This window comes from Puma concolor, chromosome D1 (genome assembly GCF_028749965.1).
Source record: "Puma concolor isolate L17-30 chromosome D1, mPumCon1.1.hap2, whole genome shotgun sequence".
NCBI lineage: Eukaryota > Metazoa > Chordata > Mammalia > Carnivora > Felidae > Puma > Puma concolor.
This window is the reverse complement of record NC_141676.1, coordinates 72,544,168-72,568,748: the sequence shown is the minus strand read 5'-3', so window position 1 is coordinate 72,568,748 and position 24,581 is coordinate 72,544,168. Positions and strand designations below refer to the sequence as shown.

Here is a 24,581-nt window from a genome sequence, read left to right as displayed (position 1 = left end):
GCATCTGGGAACTTATATTTCAGGTGTGTTCCCACCACCCTAACTGATAAGACTGGCTTGATGTGACTTAACTTTAAAACAGTAAGGTTTAGGCGTGCCTGGGTGGCTCGGTTGGTTAAGCATCTGCCTTAGGCTCAGGTCATGATCTCACCGTTTGTGAGTTCGAGCCCCGTGTCGAGCTCTGTGCTGACAGCTTGGAGCCTGGAGCCTGCTTTGGATTCTGTGTCTCCCCCTCTCTCTACTCCTCCCTTGCTCATGCTCTGTGTCTCTCTGTGTCTCAATAATAAATAAACGTTAAAAAAATTTTTTTAAAAATAAAAAAAGAAACAGTAAGGTTTATACTGAACACTTGCTTTTCTTCTGGGAGTCAGAGATTTTGATAAGTGCTAGGCAGAGGGTACCTGTGTGGTCAATCCCCAGCAAAAATTTTGAGTCCCTACTGAGCTTTCCTTATAGATGTTTCACAAAGATTTCACAACTTGTGCTGGAGGAATCATGTGTATGTTGTATGACTCCGCTAGGAGGGACTCTCGGAAGCCTGTGCCCTGTTTCCTCTGTACTTCACCCCACACACCTTTCCCGTTTACTGATTTTCCTTTGTATCCTTCACTGTAATAAATCTTAGCTGTGAGTACAACTATACACAGAGTCCTGTGAGTCCTCCTAGAGAGTCACCAAACCTATGTTGTATTGGGCACCCCGATGCAACCTGCATGCCTCTTGGTATGTTGTGTCTCACTATTCCCCTATGTGCCTGGGAGGCAGTGGACCCAGGCCCTTATCCCATACTCTCAGTTGTCTCCCCCATTTCTAAGGACATATAGCTGATCCTTAAAGCAGCCTGTCTGAAAGTTGCTATCTTCTTTGTTGTGTGTCTTTTCTCTCTTCACTTTCTTTTCTCCATCTGACAGCCTAAGGGCAGCAAATGCCCTCGATTTGGAGTCATCCTTTACAAACAACTGAAGGCTCCATTTGAGACTATCGCTTAAGTCCTATGCATCAACTTACCTCTACCAGGGAACCCCAAATTGGGGTTAGACACTGGCCCGGTTACTAACACCACTTTTTCTCCCCTTTACATATTGGTTACCTCTTATATAATACCTGACACACACAAAATAAGAGTACCTGACGCAAAACAGAAGTAATTGGCAGAGCAGGATTCAAATATTCTTTGAGCCCTTTTGCTAAATGTCATTAAAATACCACACACAACCCTGATACTCCTTATCAGTTTCTTTTTATTTTCTACCCATCCTCTTCTCCAACCTGTCTGTCCCCAGCTTTTTTTTTTAGTGCGTTGTGGTGAATGTGGGCTGTGCTGTGAGGATTAGCTGTTCTAAGATAGCATTTTTTTCCTTTTTTCTCTCGCTTGCATTGTCAAACCTATCTCTCTTTATCAAATCTCATAATTCTAACTGTAACTTACTTAACTTACAGAACAGCTTATATTCCCAGGAAAAAACAAACTTTACTCCATCAGCCATTTTTATTACACACTTCAAAAGTACCAGAGACCAGTTTTCCCACCATTACTTGGTTTATTTCATACAGAAGAATCACCCCACCTGAAACAGCATGCATACAGTCAACACATGACACGATGATGCCAATTTGATTGTGTATCAAGTGCCACATTTTTAGGGTTATGCTTTGTCAAGCAGCCTTTAGGTTTCTGTCAAGACGGAGGCTACTGACTTGCTTTAATTCACTTCATTTATCAGTGTCTTTCCGGATCCATGGAATTCAAGAGTTGACCACATAACACAATGGTTATACTCCCTTTTGAGACAAAGTCCCTGAATTTTAGAGTCATACTGCTTTAGTTAAAATCCTGCCTCATGTTAGCTTTGTTATCTTGGGCAATTTTTTTAATTAACTTTTTTAGCTTTAGATTTCTTATCTATTGTACGAAAATTAAATGAATGAATAGATGTGAAGTATTTAGGGACACAAAGTAAGTACTCAATGCTGTGAATAACAATGATAATTTTATTAAATAGAGAAGATGGGTATGAAAGTCTAAAAACAGTATGGTAGAGCAGACAGGTGTGAATTGAAGGTCTAGTTTTGTGACTTTTGGACAGGCCTCTGTTCTTTGAGCTTCTACCTTATTAAAATTAAGATAACACATCCCCTTGAAGGATTTGTACAAGAAGTAGCAATTATGTAATAATTGTGCTTAGAATTATGTCTGATGTATAATACATAAAAAGGTAACTATCTTAAGTATTATGGAAGAAATTAGGCCAGCCTGAAGAAATCCGGTAGTGGACTAAGGATAGTTACCTTTTCTGTATAATGATATTATTTATGAAAATGTGTTTTAAGATATTGCTCTGAGGTGATAATATTTCCATTACAATTTCATAGTTACTTGTCTGCGTGCCTAACACCTCCAGTAATTGTTCATTTCTTTAATGAAGTGCACAATCTTAGGACCTTAATCATCTTTATATTCTGGTTCCTAGCAAAATATCTGATTCTCAATAGGTTCTCAGTAACTTCTTGCTAAATTAAATCTAGTTCTTATTGTTATTATAAGTAAGGAGCATACTGAAAGGAAATACTGGGTGTTGCTAGAGGTACTTCTAAGCATAGAAAGAATCTTCAAATAGTCCTCAAGAAAGAGAAAAATATTATAAAGAAAAACCAAAAAGGACCTGTTAATAATTTTTATGATCTAAGATTATTTTTTAGACTTACACATTAATTATTTGACTAGTTAGGGAAAAGGCATAATCAGACTTCAAAACTTAAATATTAATTTTGAATTTTCCTCTCTGTTACTTATGAAACCAAGTCCTCTTAATTTTTCCTTTTTGAAATTTCTTGCATCTATCCTTTTCTCTTCCCATGGCTAATATCCTACTTGTAGATACAACTTCAATACCAGTGCCTTAATCATTGGCCGAAATATAGAGTAGAATTGGAGACTGCTCACATTACATAATAGAAATGATTATTTCCATGTATTCATAAAGAATAATTGGTATCCATAGCTCTGGCCTTCTTTTTTACTTAATAGGTGGCTACAGTCAAAATTCTTTTAGGCATTGACTAAGGATGCATCACAGCAAAACGTTTCAGAGAGTGCTCACCCCAGTGACCTGTAGCCAGGAGGAGGAGGAGAACAGGGTTTTGTTTTGCTTTGCTAGAAAAGCTCCATTATTATCAAAGGAAACAAACTCAAATTTCTCACATACTCTTTTCTGTCTTACATTCAAACCTTGATTCAAGACATACCAGTCATCTGTGTAAGCAGAAAGATTAGCTCAAATGTCATTACTTCCTTGAACTTTCTTAATGCTATCAGCAGATGCACACATAAACACACAGAACACACAATCACATATATGTGGCAAGTAGCTATACCAATGTACATTAGAAAATCCATGAACTTTGTAATCAGATATAGGTTTGAATCCCAACTCCACATTAGCAGTATGACCTTGGGCATGCTGATTAGCCTTTTGATATTCTAGCTTCCTTTTCTTTCAAGCAAGGAGAATACTAAACTCACAGAATTTTAGTGACAATGGAATGAGACGAAATGCATAATATGCCCAGATCTTGACATGGCATATGAAACAATCTGCTGCTGGGGCACCTGGGGTGGCTCAGTCGGTGAAGTGTCCGACTTCTGCTTAGGTCATGATCTCACCATCCGTAAGTTCAAGTCCTGCCATCAGGCTCTGTGCTGACAGCTCAGAGCCTGTAGCCTGCCTTGGATTCTGTGTCTCCCTCTCTCTCTGACCCTCCCCTGTTCATGCTCCGTCTCTCTCTGTCTCAAAAATAAATAAACATTAAAAAAAATTAAAAAAAAAAAGAAAATATCTGCTGTAAACATTAAGTTCACCAAGTCTTTAAACTCCTGTAATTCTTCTCCACTGACCCCAGCCCACATCTGCTTTATCTTTATAGTTTCTGCATGTAAGTATCTCTTCTATTTCTTCCTGGACTTGAAACATCATAAGAGCAGAACCTCTGTCTATTCACTTCTGTATGCCCACAAATACAAGCCTCAGGATGCCTAATTCCAGCCCATGATTTTATCGATTGCTTTCTACAAAGAAATGTTCTGATCTATTTTTATAAATTATTCCAGTATTGTATATCATTAATGATCTTTTCATCATGATTTATCATGCTATGAAAGCTCTAATGGGGATGTTCACCATCTGATCTAAGAACACTGTCGTCTAGAACCATTAGCAGATTTATCATGTCATTGTGCTTTCAATTCCTGTGAGCACTTCTCTCTTCTCGGGCTCACTATTTTCACCAGCTTTTCCATTTTCTTTTATTAGGAGTATTACCCAGTTTATTTATTTTTTAATGTTTATCTATTTTGAGAGAGAGAGATCACATGAGAGAGCAACAGAGAGAGGATGAGAGAGACAATCCCAACCAGGCTCCGTGCTGTCAGAGCAGAGCCTGATGTGGGGCTAGAAACTCATGAACCATGAGATCATGAGCTGAGTCAAAAGCAAGAGTCGGATTCCCAACTGACTGAGCCACCCAGGTGCCCCAGGAGTATTCCTTAGTTTACTGCAAGCTGGACCTTTTGCAGAACTATCAGCAGCCCTGAATGTTTGGAAGTCCCATGCTGAAGTGGGGGCTAACATTATTTTCTGTGTACAAAGTGTGTTTATTCTGTTTTTAGTTTTCTCTATTTGCCGAGATCTAAGTTTTGTTGATTTCACTTTCATTCTTCCATTTACTATCTATCACATACTTACTGGAGTCCAGGCATTGGGAATATGCCTGAAAATCAATGCAGGCCTTGTCTTCATTGAGCTATATAGTGGAAGGAAATACATTAAACTACATGTACACAAATAGTTTTGTAATGCAAAGCTGTGGTAAATGCCTTGAAATATGTGATGAGAGGTTATGGGAAGAAAGATCTGAGTCAGACTGGGAAGGCTGTTTTGTGAAAATGGCATTTGAGATCTAAAGCATGAGTAGGAATTTGGGGCAAGAGTGGAGTGAAATCACAGGTGCTCTGATGGCAGAAAAAAAATCACACTTTTAATGAGCTAAAAAAAAAAAAAAAAAAAAAAAGACAAAGAAAAACAAACCACGGTGTGGCACTGCAGGTAAGAAGCAGAATGGAATGAAGTAGGTCTGAAAAGACAGGCAGGCCCCAAATAAGGAAACCTTGTTGAGGACCTGGAATTTAACCAGAGAGGAATGTTAACCTTCTGAAGTGTTACAAGCATGCTTAAAAATAGCCACTTCAATTGCTGTGGGGATTAGAAAAAGGCAAGTGAAGAAGGTAGAATCCAGCCAGAGGTTGTTGCAGTAGTTGAGCGATAGATGCTGATGGCTTAGACCAGACCTGAAGCACAGAGCTTACTGTCATGCAGAGGGCAGGTGAGAAATAAGTGGAGACTTTACACTGTACTCAAGGTAGAACTGGGGTGCCTGGGTAGCTCAGTTGGTTAAGAGTTCAGCTCTTGATTTAGGCTCAGGTCATGATTTCATGGTGAGCGCCTCATTGGGCTTCATGCTGACAGCCTGGAGCCTGCTTGGAATTCTCTCTCTCTCTCTTCCACTGCCCCATCTCTCTCTCTCTCTCTCTCTCTCTCTCTCTCTCTCTCTCTCTTCCCTTCCCCCATCCCTCTCTCTATGTGTCTCTCTCTCTCTCTCTCTCTCTCTCACACACAAACACACACACACACACATACATACACACTAAATAAACTTTTTTAAAAAAGAAAGTAGAACCAAGAGTACTACTTACAGATGGAGGGTAAAGGGGGATGAGATATTAGAAGGGACTTCAATAGCTAGGGCATAGGTGTCATTTACTAATGTGTGCCAGTTTGGAGAAGGAAGTAATTTTTACAAGGATATTAAGAGTTCATTTAGAAGTCGCTGGGTTGCTTAGCCAGTTAAGCTTCTGACTTTGGCTCCGGTCATGATCTCACAGTCTGTGGGTTTGAGCCCCATATCGGGCTCTGTGCTGACAGCTCAGAGCCTAGAGCCTGCTTCAGATTCTGTGTCTCCCTCTCTCTCTGCCTCTCCTCTGCTCATGCTCTGTCTCTCTCCATCTCTGAAAAATGAATAAATGTTAAAAAGTTAAAAAAAGAGTTCATTAAAAAATTATTTTTAATGTTTATTTATTTGGGGGAGAGAAAGAGAGATAGAGCATGAGCAGAGAAGGGGCAGAGAAAGGAAGACACAGAACCTGAAGCAGGCTCCAGGCTCTGAGCTGTCAGCACAGAGCTGTTCACACGGGGCTTGAATTAATAAACCGTGAGATCATGACCTGAGCCAAAGTCGGATGCTCAACCGACTGAGGCACCCAGGTGCCCCAAGAGTTCATTTTTAAATGTAAGTTTTAATTCCTGCAGGATATTTATATAAATTAAAAAGTAAGCAGTTGGGGAACCCCTGTGTGGCTCTGTTGGTTGAATGTCCGATGCTTGATTTTGGTTCAGGTCATGATCCCAGGATTGTGAGATCGAGCCCCGCATTGGGCTCCATGCTGAGCATGGAGTCTGCTTGGGATTCTCTCTCTCTCCCTCTGTCTGTCTCCCCAACTCATGCTCTTTCTCTCTGTCTCTCTCAACTAAAAAAAATGAAAAATAAAAAAAAAATAAGCTGTTGGATGTGTCTGTCAGGAAATCTGAAAAGAAACTGGGACTAGAGATAGAAGCTTGAAAATTGTCAATAATTGTGGAAATTTTGGAAGAGAAAAGTCATAAGGAAAGAATGGGAAGATAAGCGTATCTTAGGGATGCTGTGTTGTGCTGAACAGATTGCTCCTTCAGGACTGAGACACTCATTTCCCGAGCTACTGGCAGTGTGGGCTGGAGATTGTGCATAGCTGAATCCCTTGCCAGGAACTGGAAGGGAATCTCTTGCCCGATTTTTACTTCCTCCCCTGGGACAGCTCATACACAATGAGTAGACAAGGTGGATAAATTGAAGTTAAAGATCCTTGGTTTGATGTGGGACAGTTTGAAAGAACTATGTCAGCTTCAAATAGCTCTAGGATCAGCTGAGACCTCTGCAGAAACCACATGAAGACATCTGGTGTCAGAAGTGGTCTTAGGAAGCAGGCTCTGAAATAGGAACTTGCTGTTGGAAAACCTACCAGTTAATTGGCAATTAAGATTCTATCACTCTATCCCTAGTCATCCTTGGAGAGTGGATAACTCCTAGCTTGTTGTAGTGAGTAGTTACTACAAACTTCACCTGGAATAGGCTAATGGCATGAAATGCACCTGTAACTAAAGCATAATTTAGGGGGTTTGAGAAGTTTAAGGCAAATGACTCTTGTTAAACACTATTGATGCATTGAAAAAAAAGACAATGAAAGGCTGGTAGTAATTATTTTAAGCTGAATTGTGAAAGCCAGTGAACCTATAATTCAAGCTGATATGTGAAAGCTAGAGAGCCTCCTTGGCAGAATCTAAAGAGGATTTCATCCCCTGCCACCAGAGGATAGAACCACAAGATGATCAGTCTAGGACTTACTAATAATGGGAAACTGAAACAAAGCTTGAATTTTCAACCTTGTCAATTCTGATACCTAAAGATCAGGGCTCTGGTTGGAACTAAGTGGAATCCTGAGTCAAGATGGAGACATTTCGGTTGATGCACTCAGAAATCTTGAACCCTCAGCTTCCCCTCAACTCTGTGCTGCAAAAGTGGTCTACTCATCCCTCCTAAAGGCTAGTCCTCCCCTCTTGTTTGAAAATGATGCCAACTTTGCTATGCAAGACAACACATACCTCTTTCAGTCCCTACCTCTAATTCTCTTCATGAACATCAGACCAGTAATTGACCAATAATAGGGTCAAGTGACAACATAAACTTCTTGGGGACATACTGGGTGAGTTAAAAGAGGAAAAAGTATACACACCAATAAGTTACAGATTTAGCTCATATATACCCAGGAAGATCTAGGAGAATATATAGGAGTCTGGATCCTGAGGAAGTTGATCAAGATGGGAAAGAAAATTTTACCAAAATGGGAACATCTCCCCCAATATAGAATTTAACATTCTTGAAAAAGATCCCAGAAGACAGTGCTAACATGCTGCAAGGATCACTCTTGTATATTTGAGGAAAAGATGGCCCACATTAATTAAAATGAAATGTCAGAACTCCATGGTTGATAGTGGAGGAAAGATCAAAGGGCAGGCCAGCATGGATATGGTAGGTAAGACTGGAAAAACCACTTGCTGACTGTCTCATGGTAAGGCTTCAAGAAATCTCCATTTACCAATGGGATTAAGAATTTCTTAGAAGGGCACCAGTATTTCTGAGAAGCTCACTAGTGTATGTGCTCTGTAAGTCAGAACCAATAGTAGATGTAGTTTTAAAACTGATTCCAGTGGGGATCATAGGATTCTAACACTGTACAACAAAGAAGATGTGGCAATGAGCACATGACCATAAGATCCAGTGGGTCTGTCACATACCACACCCCCAAAAGCTGCCAGCTTGTCCATTTGAAGTTGTGGCCTGAGAATGGCACAGAGTAAGGAAGATCTGGTTTACTCACCATATGTGTCAAGGTGGCTATACTGAACTACATGTATGTTTCTAGTTCTTTTCTGGTATGTTTCTAGAATGAACCATGAGGAAAATTCTCTCACAAAGTTGGAAGAAGCATTTAGTAGCATACACACATCTTCAGTTATTTGGTCAGGCACTAATCCAAGTGCTGTCATGAAGGGAGTGTGTAGGTATGATTAAAGGCCCTAGTCAGTTGATTTTAAGTTAATCAAAAGGGAGATCATTCTGAGCAGGCTTGACTCAGTCAATTGGAAGGCCTTTCAACAGGGTTTGGCCTTTCCTGATGAAAGAGACTCATACTGTGTAGACATTTCAGCTTATGTTCTTGGGATTCCAGTTTCTTGTTATTTTCCCTTCTGAATTAACTACCCTAAGGGCTTTAGAGTTATTTCATAATTACCCATTGTTATATAAGATATATAATATATAAAATATAAGATATATAACTCCTTATAATAATTCCTTATAATTTTTATATTTTTGTAAATCTATTATAATACTATTTTTATATAATAATATTAATGTATATGTATATATACTATTCATATCTATTCTAGCTGCATATATACAAACTATAACTGTATCTATATCTATGATTCTCTCTGTACCAAAGAACTTTATATCTTAATAAACTGGCAAAACAATAGAATACCAAGAAAATGAATGATTGTTACAGTTGTTAAGGTGGAATTTTCTTTCATGATTTTATACCCACATTTATTTCTCCTCCATCACTCTGAATTTCTTGATTTGATTTAGGCCAGGAGTCAAGTAAACATTTTCAGTAATGGGCCAGATAGTGAATATCATATAGGCTTGTGGGGTGGGCACATGGTTTTTGTTGCAACCTTTCAACTCTTATCACTGTAGCATGAAGACAGCCATTGACAGAATGTAATATAAATGAATGAATGTGGCTGTGTTCCAATAAAACTACATTTACAAAAACAGGTGGCAGGCAGGATTTTGGCGATGGCCATAGTTTGTCAACACTTGTCTTTATCATACCAAGATTTTGTTGAGACTCTCTACCACCTCATCTAATGGGTGAACTTCAAGAGTTCAATTTATTTATCCATTTCTTTTTGAAATCAATCAAAGATACGACTACCAAAGAATTATGAGAGTGGTATCGCAAATCTGGCTTTGAAGATGAAGATGGAGGGAAGAGTGGAATCTGTAAAACATAGGGAAATGACATTGTCCTCAGAGCCTCCACAAAGAACACAGTCTTACTGCCACCTTGGTTTTAGCTCAGTGAGACCCATGTTGGATTTATAATCTACTGAATTACAAAATAACAATTTTGTATTGTTTATACCACTGTGTTTGTGGTAATTTATGACGGTGACAATAACAATGAAACCAACAAAATTCTCTCTAATATTGGAGAGAAGTGAAAAAATTTTAGTCTTTATTTTCTCTGTTTCACTCTTATTTTCTCTACACACACACACACACACACACACAAACACATCTATGCTTTGCAATTATTCTTGCAAATATTTGCAATTATCTATCCCAATAGCTGACCCTGCCTCTATGTTGAATCGGACTGTTTTGATGCCTTGTGCTTATTCTTCCAAGGATGGATTTCTAGTGTTGCTGGGGTTTGTAGTTGTTGTTGTTTTTCCCTGCATGATAGCTTGAGGCACACACGCCTCTACCTAGCTAAGATGAACACATTTCTGAAAACATCTCATTTTGAGAGCAATTTACATTCATGTTATGCTCTATCTCTCTAAAGTTGCTTCAGTCTGAATTTTCTTTTAATTTTAGTGAGAGAAAATGCCCATTGAATTGATGTTATAATTCTACAAAGATTTATGAAAAGAAGCAATACTCCCAAGTGACAATTAGGGTCTTCAGTTCCTCTCAAAGAGAATTGCAACTCTTCCTTCTTTTAAATTCTTCACCTCTTCATTTTCTTCTTCATTCCTTTTGATCTCTTATTTTTACATTTTGTCTCTGCATTTTTAAATCTGTGCAACCCTTTTCAAAAGCAGTGTGGCAATTCATTAGAAAAGCCATAAAATTGTACATTTGCTTTGATCCAGAGATTGAACTCCTGGAAAATAATTTAAGAGAAATTAGATGCCAAATACACCCAAATATTCCATGTGGCACTAAACATAATTTAAAAACTAGATAAAACATAGAATGGCTGAATCACCATATTGTACACCTGAAACTAATTCAGCATTGTACATTAATTATACTGGGTTTTAAGAAAATTAATTAAAAAATAAAAATAAAAACTAGATAAAACATAAATGTCCAGTAGTGAGGAATTGGCAAGTGACAGCACATCAACATAATTAAATAAAAAAACGATGAAATTTGTCATTATGAAGGAGGAATTGGATTGAAATCCCAGCTAAATTACATAAACTACTGAACAGACATATAAACCTAGGCAAAGTGTGTCTCCTATTTAAGTGTTCATTTCCTCATTTGAAAGCACAAATAATACTTATTCCCATATTGATGACATGAAGAATAAATGAGTTCACATATATGAAGTGCTCAGTGAAGTTCTTGGAGCATCATAACTACTCACTACATTGCAACACCTTTGCTACTTATCTTTAAATAAGGACTTAGAGAGGCGCCAGGGTGGCTCAGTCAATTAAGCTTCAGATTTTTGATCAGGTCATGATCTCAAGGTTTATGAGTTCGAGCCCCATGTCGAGCTCTGTGCTGACAGCTCAGAGCCTGGAGCCTGCTTCGGAATCTGTGTCTCCCTCTCTCTCTCTGCCTCTCCTCTACTTGCGCGTGCACTCGCTTTCAAAAATAAATAAATAAGAAATTAGAAATCACTACGATCATGATTATAAAACACACAGGCATTGGTATATTAACATGAAGTTATAAGTGATGAGGTTTTTGGGGGTGATAGTGGTGTCTGGAGCCAACAACCAAGAAAGAATTCTTGACATCTTTTGGTGGAGATAGGTGGTTTGATTAAAGCACTGGGACAGGACCTATGGAGGGAAGAGTTGCCCCAAGACCATGAGGAGAGACTGGTTATATGCTATGGAGTTGAGGGAGGTAACGTCCAGGGGAAGCTTCCAGTGCGATTTTCATATACGCAGAAAATCCTACGCAGGATTTTCATATCCTGGAAGACTCCCAGGATAGTGGAGGCCTAGCTATTGTCCAGCTAAGGTTGTTTGCCCTCTAGCAAAGCATTAGCATTAAGACAGTAGGGAGTTCCTGGAGAAATGCTTTACTCTGAGCCTCAAGTATTTGTCAGTGGGCTGCAGATTATAAAGAAATCTAGTTCTGTCTGCCATTTCCTTCTGCCTTGTTTCCCACATCACTACGGAGGGGTGATGTTGAGGCTCCAAGAAACAGTGTATACGTTTCGCGAGATTAGGCTGTTGATAAGATTGCCTTTTTCTTGTGATTTACTAAGATACTTGTAAATAGATGAAGAGTCAGGTCCTGCAGGACTATGATCTCTATCAGTTAACCATTTGTTTTCCCCCTTTCTTTCATTCTTGGGCAGCCAGGAGTGCCTGAGGAATATCACACCTGGGGGTGGGATGGGGTGTTTGCGGCCTGTCAGCTTGCCTTATGGTCCCTCATCGGTAAGAACGACTTCTTACATTTTGTTTAAGAAAAGAATTTATGGGGACGCCTGGGTGACTCAGTCGGTTAAGCCTAGGAATCTTGATTTTGACTGAGGTCATGACCTCAAGGTTTGGTTAGTGGCATCTAGCCTGAGCCCCATGTTGGTCTGTGTGCTGACAGCAGGGAGACTGCTTGAGATTCTCTCTCTGCCCCTCCCCTTCTCGCGCAAGTTCTCACACTCTCTCTCAAATAAATATTAAAAACAAAAAAGAACTTATGAAACAGATAAACACAGGCTGTACAGAGTATTAATAAGGATTCTGTTTCAAAGAAATGCATTCTTCCTATATAGTTTTAAAAAGCTGAATGATTTGAAAGCCATGAAGACCTCCCGTGTTTGCCATAAGCAATTTTATATTCATGATTGTACAAACTAGCCAATGCTTTTGAAAATAAGCAACATAAAGTTAAAACAAAAAACAAAAAAACGTCTTCTACTTGCATTTCAGCAGCTTTCAGAAGGAGTCTAATCAGAAGGAGCATGGAACTTTGTTCTCCTGATGTGCCCTCCAAAATAGCACAGGCTAACAATAGGAGGCCCCAAAGAGGCCCTTTTTATGATGACAAAGAAAACTGCTCCTACAAATCAAAGCCCATATAAACAAGGAAAAGGCTATTTAAAACATTCACAATGAATGCCAGTTGTCAGCCTGCTAGAGACACTGCTTGAAATGACTTGTACCCATCACATATTTATTTCTACAGGTGGAGAATTATATATTTGACTTGTTGGAAAGGTTGGTTACTAAAAATACTCTTTTTTTTTTAATAAAACACAGAAAGAGGAACAAAAAGAGTGGCAGCTGCTTATTTCTTTGTAACAAAATGTGACTTGTAATGTGGCAATGGTGAAAGAGCAGAGCCAGAAATGAAGCAATTTAGAAAAGCTACACTCTTAAACAATGCCACAGGATGTAATGTTGGTTGGAATTTAATGAACCTGCCAGGTATCTTCAAGTGTCAGTCAGGTAATTTTGGAACCTTATTGAGAAAACCAGACTGAGAATCACTGTGTGATATGGTGCTGCTGACACACAAGTAAATATGTGGCTCCTATAGAGAAACAGAACGATGTTCTATGTTAAAATGCAGTGGTAGAGGAGGGAATTGTCTTGTGATACAGAAAAGAATGATTTTCTACAGATCGCTGTCAGTAACAATGAAAATTTCCAGGGTGGACTTTCATTCGAGGTACTTTGTAAAAATGATTAAAAATACCACCTGGACCAAAATTTTTGCCTTCAACTGAAACCTACCTAAGTAATTTCTTTGTGTTCTGGGATTAGACAAAAGGCAAACAAAATTCCCTGTCACTGCCTCCTCACAATCTTCTGCAGACCATTATCCAAATTTCTTTTCCCGCTTTTTGTTCTTAGTTTTACTGGTTCCAGTTCCCAACCAAATTGAATCTGGTCCTCAGATGCCATTGTTAATTTATTTTAAATTTTTTTTTTTTTTTCTGGTAATGTACCAAGTTCAGGATAAAATCCCTTGTATTTACCCACTAGTCCCACAGACCCTCAGTGTCTAAGTAATAAGTATGCTGTTCCGTATCCCTTGCCTGACTTTTCTCTATGAAGCAGCTGAAATTAGACAAGCTAGTCAGCAAGTCTAAACAGTGGGAGTTAGAAGATAATATTACTCTATATAACTGAGTTTATTAACTATTAGTGATTTCTGAGAGTCAAAGACATTACCTCAGCAATAATTGTGAATTTCTATTTCTAAATGAAAATTAGTCGAGATCATTAAGTCAATGTGTATAATAGGCTGTTTCCTTGCTTTTCTTTGAAATCCAAATTGGGACTAAATAAAATGTAATGATTTAAAGTTATGTGATCTTGACTTTATGTCAGCTTTTTTCCTAGATAAAGGCATTTTTAAGAGCTCAAGTTTTTCAGTCCACTCATTTTTAAATGCATTCATAAACAATCTGAACACTATGCTTCAGACCTTCTAGGAATTGTAGAATATTTTAGTTGAAAGGTACCATACAGGTGAGCTTGTCTCCTTTCAAATGCTCCCCCCCAGACATCTACAGGTTGAGGTGTCAGGACCAGGTAGTTTTCTGGGAGCCTGAATTAGACATGTCTGTCTTTAAAGCTTGGCATCCAGAGACAGTGAAAGATAGTGTTCAGAGATGAGATGGGAAATGCAAATTAAGTAGTAAAACCAAAGTCATATTGAAAATGCTGAGCAAACGTTAATTAGGCATAAGAGAAACAAAGAGATGGAGGTTATCAGTACAGTGCAAATGAGTTTGGATATCCAGTGAGAGTGGAAATTAGAATCTGGTGACATATGAAATACTGTGGAAGAATCACAGGGACTTTTTATAGAGAATGCTTGACCTTGTTTCTGAATGGGGAATTGAGAGTCCTGAGCCAATTTAAATAGGTATTACTATAAACTTAATACTTAAATTCTCTTTATAGAATTCAAGTTGCATTAGCCATCCAGCCTATATGTGAAGAACTATAGTGACAACTACTTATTATTTCCTAAGGATGTCCCTTTTGGTTGTGGAAAGCTCTGAATACTGGACAGTTTTTCCTTTTATTGAACCAGAATGGTCCCCTGTAACTTCCACCAGCTGGACCTTGTCTTTTATGCTATGTATGCATAGCTATAATAGAAATGTAGTATCAACTGTACTATTTTTAGAAATTCAGTGAGACCCAAAAATTCAAGCAGCAGGATTATCTTCATATCCTAATTTAGGGTCTTAATAGCCAATAGAAACAAGTCTTATTTTATTAGAACTGCAGCCAGGCAATTCACATAATGGTTCTCAAACTTCAAATGTTTCCTAGCATTTTAAATATTCTCTAATAAAAGTCTTCTTAGAAGATAAAAAAAAGCTTTTAATAGGGTTATCACCATGATCAGCATAGTTAATGAGTACATCTTGGGACAGGAACTTAGCCATATTTGTTGTAGGGGTGGGGCCTTTATTTTCAGTGAATCATCGAACACATATTCAGAACTATGGAAGGAAAGAGCTAAAGGTTGTTGTTTATTTGAAGTTCCTAATACATTTTGGAGCAAGAATGTAAAATATAAAGGAAACATGCTTTCTGAGGAAAACAAAAATGTACTTCCCAAGCTCAAAGGAGTCAGTTTATGTCAATTTGTTACCATTTTATTAAAATCAAAGAAAGAAGACAATAAAAAAGAAACATTTCATTAAACAATCAGGAGGAAAAATCAAAATTATTCCCACATTTTTATGAGAGCACTTTCATTCAGATACAAGTAGCAGTTACTCATTACCAAATGGCATCCTTTTGTTAGAGATATGGGTTTGAGGAAAACTGTCAAAGGGATGATCAAAAGGCAGTGAGGCAAGCACAGGTGTATTCTCCCTGACTTGGAGGAGGGGTACCTTTTGTATTAGATGGCAATTCTGGTAACAGTCTTCACAAACCAATACCGGGGACTGCTCTTGGAACATCCCCTGGGGACTTGAACATCATTTGAGTTAAAGTGAGGTCAGCCTTGTTGGCCCTACTCTATTGCCTAAGCTTTTTATACATGAGTCTGATACAACAAACTGTGGTAATCCTCCTTTTCCATGAGGAGGGGCTGTCTTTCTTCATGGAGCTGCTTTCTTTTGCGACGACACAATAGGCTAGTGAGCCTTCCCAGCACAGCCGTGAGGACAGAGCCTACCACAGCAGCCCCAATGAGCCATGGCCAGATCCGACTTGCTTGTTCCAAGAAGGGCTTAATGTAATCTTGAAAAATGTCCCGTTCTGAAACAGAAACATATCCCAGTGTTTTTACTGTTGTCATCATCAGCATCAGCATCATCATTAACATCATCATCATCATCATCATCATCATTATCATTAATTATCCTTTCAGAGTACTGTGGAGTCAGACACTTAGGTTTGAATGCCAGCTCTGCTACTTAGTGGCTATAAGAGCTCAGAAAATTCACACCTAATACTCCTAAACCTTCGTTTCTTTATCAGGAAGGCAGGAACATAATACCACCTTGCTGGAATGTTTTAAAGTTGATTGATAACAATCAATCAACTGATCTGTAATTTATGCAGTGCCTACAACCAAGTCAACTATTGTAATTTTTAGTTCTTTATTCTGATATTTGCTTCCATATTTCAAAATAATAGGCAAATATTACCATCTTTTAATTCATCAAGTTTATATCTGGAGTTCTTCATATAGAAGTAATGATTCTTGTTATCTTACAACTACCCTTTTCTTCCCTAAGTCTTTTTGGCATAATAACATCATGATTTGGGGTGAAATCCACATCTTGGATTTTCATTAGTTTTAATTTTTTTAATGTTTATTTATTTTTGAGACAGAGAGAGAGAGAAAGAGAGAGACAGCGCAAGTTGGGGAGGGGCAGATAGAGAGAGAGGAAGACATGGAAACCTAAGCAGGCTCCAGGCTCTGAGCTGTCAGCACAGAGCCCAATATGGGGCTTAAACCCACAAGCTGTGAGATTATGACCTGAGCTGAAGTCGGATGCTTACCCAACTGAGCCACCCAGGCGCCCCTTTGTTAGTTTTAGTATATAAATAATATTCACAGTGGAATGGTTACATTTCCTTATGTTATTTTTCCCTTGTAGTTAATAATTTATTGTATCCTTTTGGTTGATTTAAAAATACCTATCACTATTTATAAAAGACTCCAAGATATTCCTATTCATTTTGTATACAAAGAAGAGAGTGCATCTTGGGCTTACCTTGAAGCGAATGATGTCTATGTGACTCAAGTCTTGTGCGAAAGCAATATATGTAACTTTGGGGCATTTTCCTTAAAAAGAAAAAAATGTATCTTTTCCTTTTTCCTTTTTTCTTTTTGCTTAGTGGTAATGCAGATAGTGTGTTGATGAGCCATCATGGACCATGTGGTCCAGATTAAGCCCTAGGTCTTGTGGAAACAAGAAAGAAGAGCTCCGGACCCTGGAATTATGGAGCTGATATTCAACAACACACCAAAAATGCTATTTGAGCAATAAATAAAGTAACTTATTTAAGCCATAGGTCTTTGAACCTGCATCTGCTCTCAATCCCTACCTTCCCACCCTCGCTGATGCAGGAACTATAACATTCTTTGAAAACTCTTTCCTTGGTCATAGTTGATTGGTACATGGTAGACCACTGACTCAAGATGGGCCAATCAGAATCACTTCTCAGAATTTACTGTGCTGCAGTTGCCAGGTGTCTTGGGAACTGATGACAGCCTGACTTCTCAACCTGTAGAAGACAGGATGAACGCACTCCAAGAAATAGAGATGAGAGAGAATGGGAGAGACAGTGAGAGGGACAAAGGGACAGAGAGACAGAGAGTTTTTAGGGCTTAGAGTTCCCTGGTTCCTGCTCTTCCTCAGTCTCAACTGCATTTCTGCCTTTCCCAGAGTTTGAGTGTTCATCCCTCCTTGGATTTTTTTAAACCAAAAAATACCTTTATTTTTTAATCTAATCTCATTCCTATGGAATTTATGCCATTTGCATTTTTGAAAGTCCTGATTATTTAAAAAAGTTAATTATATGTCCACTACAATAAAAGATGGAGTAGAAACCTTAGGAAATTTTGGAACTGCAACTACAGTAAAACCTTCTATTATGAGTAACTTGTTCTGCTAGTGTTCTGCAAGATGAGCAAACATTTGTAATAAATTTTCACTTGATAAATGAGTGATATCTTACAATATGAGTATGTGATGCTGAATGTCATATGATCACAAATGAGCCAATGGTTCTTGAAATGCACTTTGATATACAAGTGCTTTGGATGACAAGCGTGTTTCCAGAATGAATTATGCTCGCAAACCAAGGGTTTATGTATATGTAAACTCCATGTATAATAAAAATGAGATTCACAGACCAATGAGAAAAGGAATGTTTATTTAATAACATATCTTGGAAATCATGGGTAGCAACATGAAATAAAATTTAAAATGATTCAGAATGTTCAGAATGGTTAAAATAGGAATGTTCTTTTTTATTTAATAGGATTAAAACCCTGTCCATTTCTCCTTCTGTCCTTGACACCATCTTTTTGCCAGCTGTCACTAAGTTACCTCTAAAATTTCTAGAACTCATTAAGCCTAATTTGAACAGTGTAGCAATTTAGAGTTTCTCTTCATCAGGAAGGGAAACAACTTACAAAGGATAAACATTACCAAATTCATTATATAAAATATTTAGAACTTTGACATTTAAATCTAAGCAATGAAAGCAAAAAAGCTAAAATTAAAAAGAAATATCAAAAAGTTACTGTTTTCAATATATTTAAAATTATTTTGAAAATGGGACTCCAAATGCCTGGCTTATATTGCTAGTAGTCACTTCAATATATAAAGTATGTTTAAAATGTCTAGCAAAATGCAGGGTACATAGAGATTCCATAATAAGATTTCCTCTATTTCAGGTTCAGCTCAAGTCACAATTTTAAAGTACTATTTCTTTGTGCTGCTCTTCAGCCTCTCTTAAAATTTCTCTACTTCAGTTCACTCTAAGTGGTCTCAATTTTTACTGCTACCTATGGACTTCTTTGAAACACTCTTTGTATTTCTCAATGGCTCTAAACTAAAATTCAGACTTTCTTTCTCAGCTACTTGCCTTGGAACCCAAAGAGTACACCTTTAAATTATTTTTTATATCATAATTGTTCTATCTTTGGCTACCTAAATTAGCCCTTGGTAAAATGCCTAGCACATAGAAAGAAATTTATAACTGTTAATGATTGTTGTTATTCCATAATAATTTCAACCATATTTCAGTTGAACCAGCTTCTAATAAGAGCTTTCTCTCTCAAAACTGCTTTGATTACTGATTCAAGTCAGCTCTCTTTTGGATTCTCAAACTTTTTCTTTCTTTGCTCACTTGTGACACTTGGCACCATTGTCTATGTGTTGTAATTATTTATATGTATTATATGTATTTTCAGGCTTAATAATAAGTTCTTGAGAGGCAAGTATTATGTCTTGTTTTATCTTTCATTCTTCTATTCATTCTTTCATTCATTCATTCATACAGCAAATATTCATTGAGACACATTACATGCCAAGTGGTGGTCTTGGCACTGTAAGTGAAAAGATAAACAAGTAGAATCCCTGGCCTGAAGGAAACCATAACTGGAAGAGGAGAGTAGCAAGTAAATAAATTATTTCAAGAGTGATGTTGTAATGATGGAAGTAACCAAAAGATACAATGGAATCATGGTGGAAAGAGCTCATATCTGTCTGGGGAGTCAAGGGTGGCCTCCCAGAAGACTATCATGCATGTGCTGTATGTGATGCATGCTGCATGTGATGCAAGCCATCATGACGGCACACGATGGCAAGCCATCCCAGGAAAAAAGGAACAGTATGCACTGATGTATACACATAGGTAAGCATGGCTACTGAACACATTTGTGAGTGATAGAAGCCCCATTATCAAATCTCAACTGCAGAATGGGACACTCTAGTTACTGTCATTGTGTCTCCTCCTCTCATTTTTTTTTTTTTCCCAACGTTTATTTATTTTTGGGACAGAGAGAGACAGAGCATGAACGGGGGAGGGGCAGAGAGAGAGGGAGACACAGAATCGGAAACAGGCTCCAGGCTCTGAGCCATCAGCCCAGAGCCCGACGCGGGGCTCGAACTCACGGACCGCGAGATCGTGACCTGGCTGAAGTCGGACGCTTAACCGACTGCGCCACCCAGGCGCCCCTCCTCCTCTCATTTTTAACACCAAATGTTAAGGTCTTTTGGGATATATTGGGATAAGGCAGCTCTCGATAGAGCAGTATCATACAGAAAGCAGGATCGCATTTTCCAACAGCATTAAGGACACAGCCTTTTATTGCCAAAGCTTTTTGTTCTCGCCTTTTAATCAGTTATGCATGCAAACAAAATCACCTGCTGCTCAATTTTTAAAAGCATCACTAAATTCGATTATAAGAGAAAATGTTTGACAAATGCCAGACCTCAGCTGCCTTTTGCAGAAAACACTTAAGTAATTACAAACATGAGTACTTGAATGATGAATAATAAACTTCTTGAACTAAATTACATGAAGCAGTTTTTAAAAATTTTTTTTAGTAGGCCTAAAGTTTAGCAATAAATACAAATAAATTTTAAACTCCTTGAATGTACAACAGAAGCAATAGAATAATTCATAAACAAGAAAACAGGCAGTTGCTATTGTTGATTTTAAAGCCAAACTTTTCTAAAATTAATGGTATATATCCATAGCTGTATGAAAAGTACCCTAAACAATACAACATCTCAAATCTACTTTATTTTTTTAAATATTTAAGTAGAAATAAATAATAAATAGCTAAATCCCCTAATGTGACTTTTTGAGCCCCCCTCCCTTCTCTCCTCTGATGGATTTTGTTGCCTTTTCAGTAAAAAGTACCCATTTGGACTACAGAGAAGGAACCATGAGATGGAACATAATATACAAGACATATAGGGACTAAAGAGGACCCTGTCTAGTGTGGCATAATGGGGGAGAAAATTAGTTTGGGATTCAGTATTAGCCACTTAGTTGCTTGATGACTTAGAATTTGCCACTTTGTCTTTCTGTTCTCAATTTACTTGCAAAACAAAATAAAAATCACTACTACATAAGATTGTGAAGATTAGCAGAGATAATAATTTACCTGCTGATGTCTGTAACTTATATCCTATTACTATCTGCAGGGCAGAATGTCTGTCTGTCTTTTTCTTTCTTTCTTTCTTTCTTTCTTTCTTTCTTTCTTTCTTTCTTTCTTTCTTTCTTTCTTTCTTTCTTTCTTCTTTCTTTTTCTTTCTTTCTTCCTTTCTTTCATTTATTCGTCTTTGAGAGACAGAGAGAGAGCATTGAGCAGGGGAGGGGAAGAGAGAGAGACACACAGAATCCAAAGCAGTCTCCGGCTCCCAGCTGCCAGCACAGAGCCCGACGCGGGGCCTGAACCGATGAACCATGAGATCATGACCTGAGTTGAAGTAGGACACTTAACCAACTGAGCCACCCAGGTGCCCCCAGAATGTCTTCTGAGTTTCAAGGCCAACCAACTGCCCCAGAGACATATTTACCCTGATGTCTCCTATCATCCCATTTCACTGCATAACAAATGCAGACATGAGATTCCCACCATGTCTGGCCTCGCTCTTACTGATACTGTCTCAGTGACAGTATCACCATGCATCATATTCACAGGCCAGAAAGCTTAAAGGCATCCCTAACATCTCCTTCTTTCTCACCTCCTATGATTCACATGAATCCATGATTATCACCTTGGAATCATTTTCCAAGTTCTGTACATTTTATAAATTCAAAATAATATCAAATTCTTTCATGATTTCTGCCAACCTACCTACCTCTTGGACTCTTGTAATAGCATCTTCACCACCTTCCCTGAATGTGCTTTGTAACTGCTACAAAATGCCCTACATACTGCAGTAACAGTAATCTTTAGAAAACTCAAGACAATCTGTTTAAAATTTATCAATGGCTTCTGTTATTTTAGCACTATGGCCAAAATCTGCAATCAAGACCCCCCCCTCTTTTCAACTAATCACTTCTCCCTTTCATGCCAATATCTTCTGAAATATCACTTCATTGACCCCTAGACATAGGTATATCTCCAAATAAATAAGTCATTAGGTAAGTAATTGTTTAAGGTCTTCCATTAGTATGTAGACTCCATAAAGATAGAGACTATGTTGTTTACCACTGTATCCATCGTATGTAAGAACATGCTTTGTTCAAAGTAGTTATTAAATGTATGTAGAAAGAATAAATAAATCAAAAACACCACCTAGAAAATACCTAGTGTGATCAAAGGCTTGAAATATATTAAAAATACATGTCTAAAAATGACCTGAGTATTAAGAGGGCTGACATTTTTCTAGCAAGCTTTACTTATATTGGTTAAGAGATATTACCTTTCATGACCAATATCACTTGTACTCAAATTGATTCATTGATTTCACCCCAATAACCAGATATCATTTGATATTTAAACTAGAGAAGCTTGAGAGATATCAATTCTAATCTTGTAGAGTACAAGGTCAAGGTGGAGTGGGGAAAGATTCATACATAAAAAATTACCATGTAACTCTAATAAAGGAATGATTAAACATGACTACATATATGCATAAAATGATTTAATATCTGAGAGTTTGACAAATTGATAAACAGGATCAAAATTTAGCCAGAGAGAACAGCATGTTTAAAAGCATGAGCCCATGAAAGAATATGGCATGTTTTGGAAATGGAAATCATAAAATGCTAAGTGGTGAATCTTTGAAAAGCCATTACAAATACGGTTCTTTCTTTATGTATGGTGGGGTGTTTATAGATGGAAGGGAAAACATGTTACTTGAGACTTTTTTTTTTGACTTGCAGAAAGCCCTCCCCTTACCACATCTCTGCTCTTTGCAAAATTCCCCATTCTCAGTGATCTTAAGGTTTTGAAATAACTGATTTCCAAAGCCAGCCATTTTAGTATTCCTTCCATTGCCTGTGATTTTCAGATAAATCAAAACAGGTTAATCAAAGCCATATTTGTTCAACTAGTGATCCCCAAAGGGCAGGTAAATGTTGATAAAATATAGGTTCTCCTGGTAGCCCTAAATTGTGGTTCTGCTATGCTACATACTAGCTAGATGGACTTGGACAAGTTATTTATATTCTTTAGGCTTCTGTTTTCTCATCTGAATAGGAAAAAAGAAATAATAGTACCTAATTCATAGGCTAGTTATGAAGTTTAAATAATGCACACAGCACACCTAAAAGAGTTTCTGGCACATAAAAAATACTCAGTATGTGTTAGCTATTATTAAATGATTTCATTTCTTTCCTCAGGGTAATTTTCCATTGCCTATACTACTCAAATAGGAGAATTTAGCATTCTGTAAATAAACTGTACATTCTTCACCTCTATTTTTCTTGTTATTATCTTCATTTATAGTATTTTCTGCCCTGTTCATCCTTCAAGGTCTTGTCTTTCTCCTTGAGTTATTCAGGGAGTTATTCAACTCAATAGCTTGAGTTATTCAGAAGTCATTGCTTTCTCCTCTGTGCTCCTCTGTTGGAGTTTGTTTATGACTTTGCTGCACTTAACACAGACTGATGTTTTGTACTTTCTTGCACAATTGCCTGACTTCCACATTGAATTTAGAGCTCCTTGAAGTTTGGAACTATGTCAGTCCTTTATGTCCTTAGAATCTAGCACAAGAGGTAGGAAGTTGGTAAATGTCATTAATATGTTTAATTTACTTGTTTTTATGAATTATAATTTTTATGAATTATCAATGAATATAATGAAACATCACTGCTTATTGAATACCCCTTACTCACAAGCCATATGTTATTGTTTTTTGTTTTGTTTTGTTTTTCTACTGTTTTTGGATGTTGATACTCCTGTGTTAGAGTAGAAGCATAGTGTAGTGAAATGAAGAGAGGGCCTTACAGTATTGAAATCTGCCTCCTCCACATATTGGTGTCTGATATTGGGAAAGTCATTTAAACTCTCACAGTATCAGTGGGATCACCTATTACTAGAGATACTAATACTAACCCTAATGTATGATTGATTAGTAACACATGTGCGAGATCTGCATGTAGCGGGTTGTTGGGTGGGGGAAGACATTGTTACCTGTACCACATTTATTAGGAAGATATTGATATTTCTACTCAGGAAGATTATTTAAAGCCCAAATATAATTATCATCTTAGAGTTTTATATTATTAGGTTAATCATGGTCATAGCAATTATCATTTTAATCATTCTTTCTTCTTTTTCCTCCTCCTGACTTTCCTCCTCCTCTTCTTCCTCCTCATCCTCCTTCTTCTTCTTTCTCTTATTGTTGTTGTTATTATTATTATTGTTATTATTAATTAGGCTTAAAATTAAAACATCCACAAGTTTTCTTGGTAATTTTTAAAATTTATTTATTTACTTATTTATTATTTTGGAAGGAGAGAAAGAGTGCGTGTGCAAGCAGGGGAAGGGCAGAGGGGCCGGGGGGAGAGAGAGAGAGAGAGAGGGAGAGAGAGAGAGAGAATATCCCAAGCAGGCTCCGAGCTGAGCATAGATCAGTACAGGGCTTGATGCCACAACCATGAAATCATGACCTGAGCCAAAATCAAGAGTCAGACACTGAACCAACAGAGCTGCCCATGCTTCCCTAAAACTACAAGATATTTATCTTTTGTCACACCACACTGGACTCTTTAATACATCATATTCATTTAATTATCACAATATCTCTTTGAAGTATTCTGACCCCAATATTTCAGGTTAAAAAACTGAGATTCATAGAGTGAAGAAAAATTTCCAAGGTCACCTTACAGTCAGCTGATAGAGTCATGTCTTAAACCCTCTTTTTCCTTTCTGATTTTAATTGTAATGTTCTTTCCATGGCTGCCATATGCAAAATGCCCTAT

At 37.7% G+C, this 24,581-nt stretch overlaps 1 protein-coding gene and 1 long non-coding RNA gene across 2 annotated transcripts in view; one reads left to right on the top strand and one right to left on the bottom strand.

Moving 5' to 3' along the window:
• LOC147576806 (uncharacterized) overlaps positions 1 to 24,581 on the top strand; it is an 859,087-nt gene that overhangs the window by 659,311 nt on the left and 175,195 nt on the right. The gene's annotated exons all lie outside the window — the stretch shown is intronic.
• Positions 15,170 to 24,581, bottom strand: part of TYR (tyrosinase) — a 105,803-nt gene continuing 96,391 nt past the window's right edge. Inside the window, exon 5 of the mRNA XM_025929079.2 lies at positions 15,170 to 15,929. Within this exon, the coding sequence (XP_025784864.1) occupies positions 15,703 to 15,929 (227 nt within the window). The 3' untranslated portion in view covers positions 15,170 to 15,702. The remainder of the gene's footprint in view (positions 15,930 to 24,581) is intronic.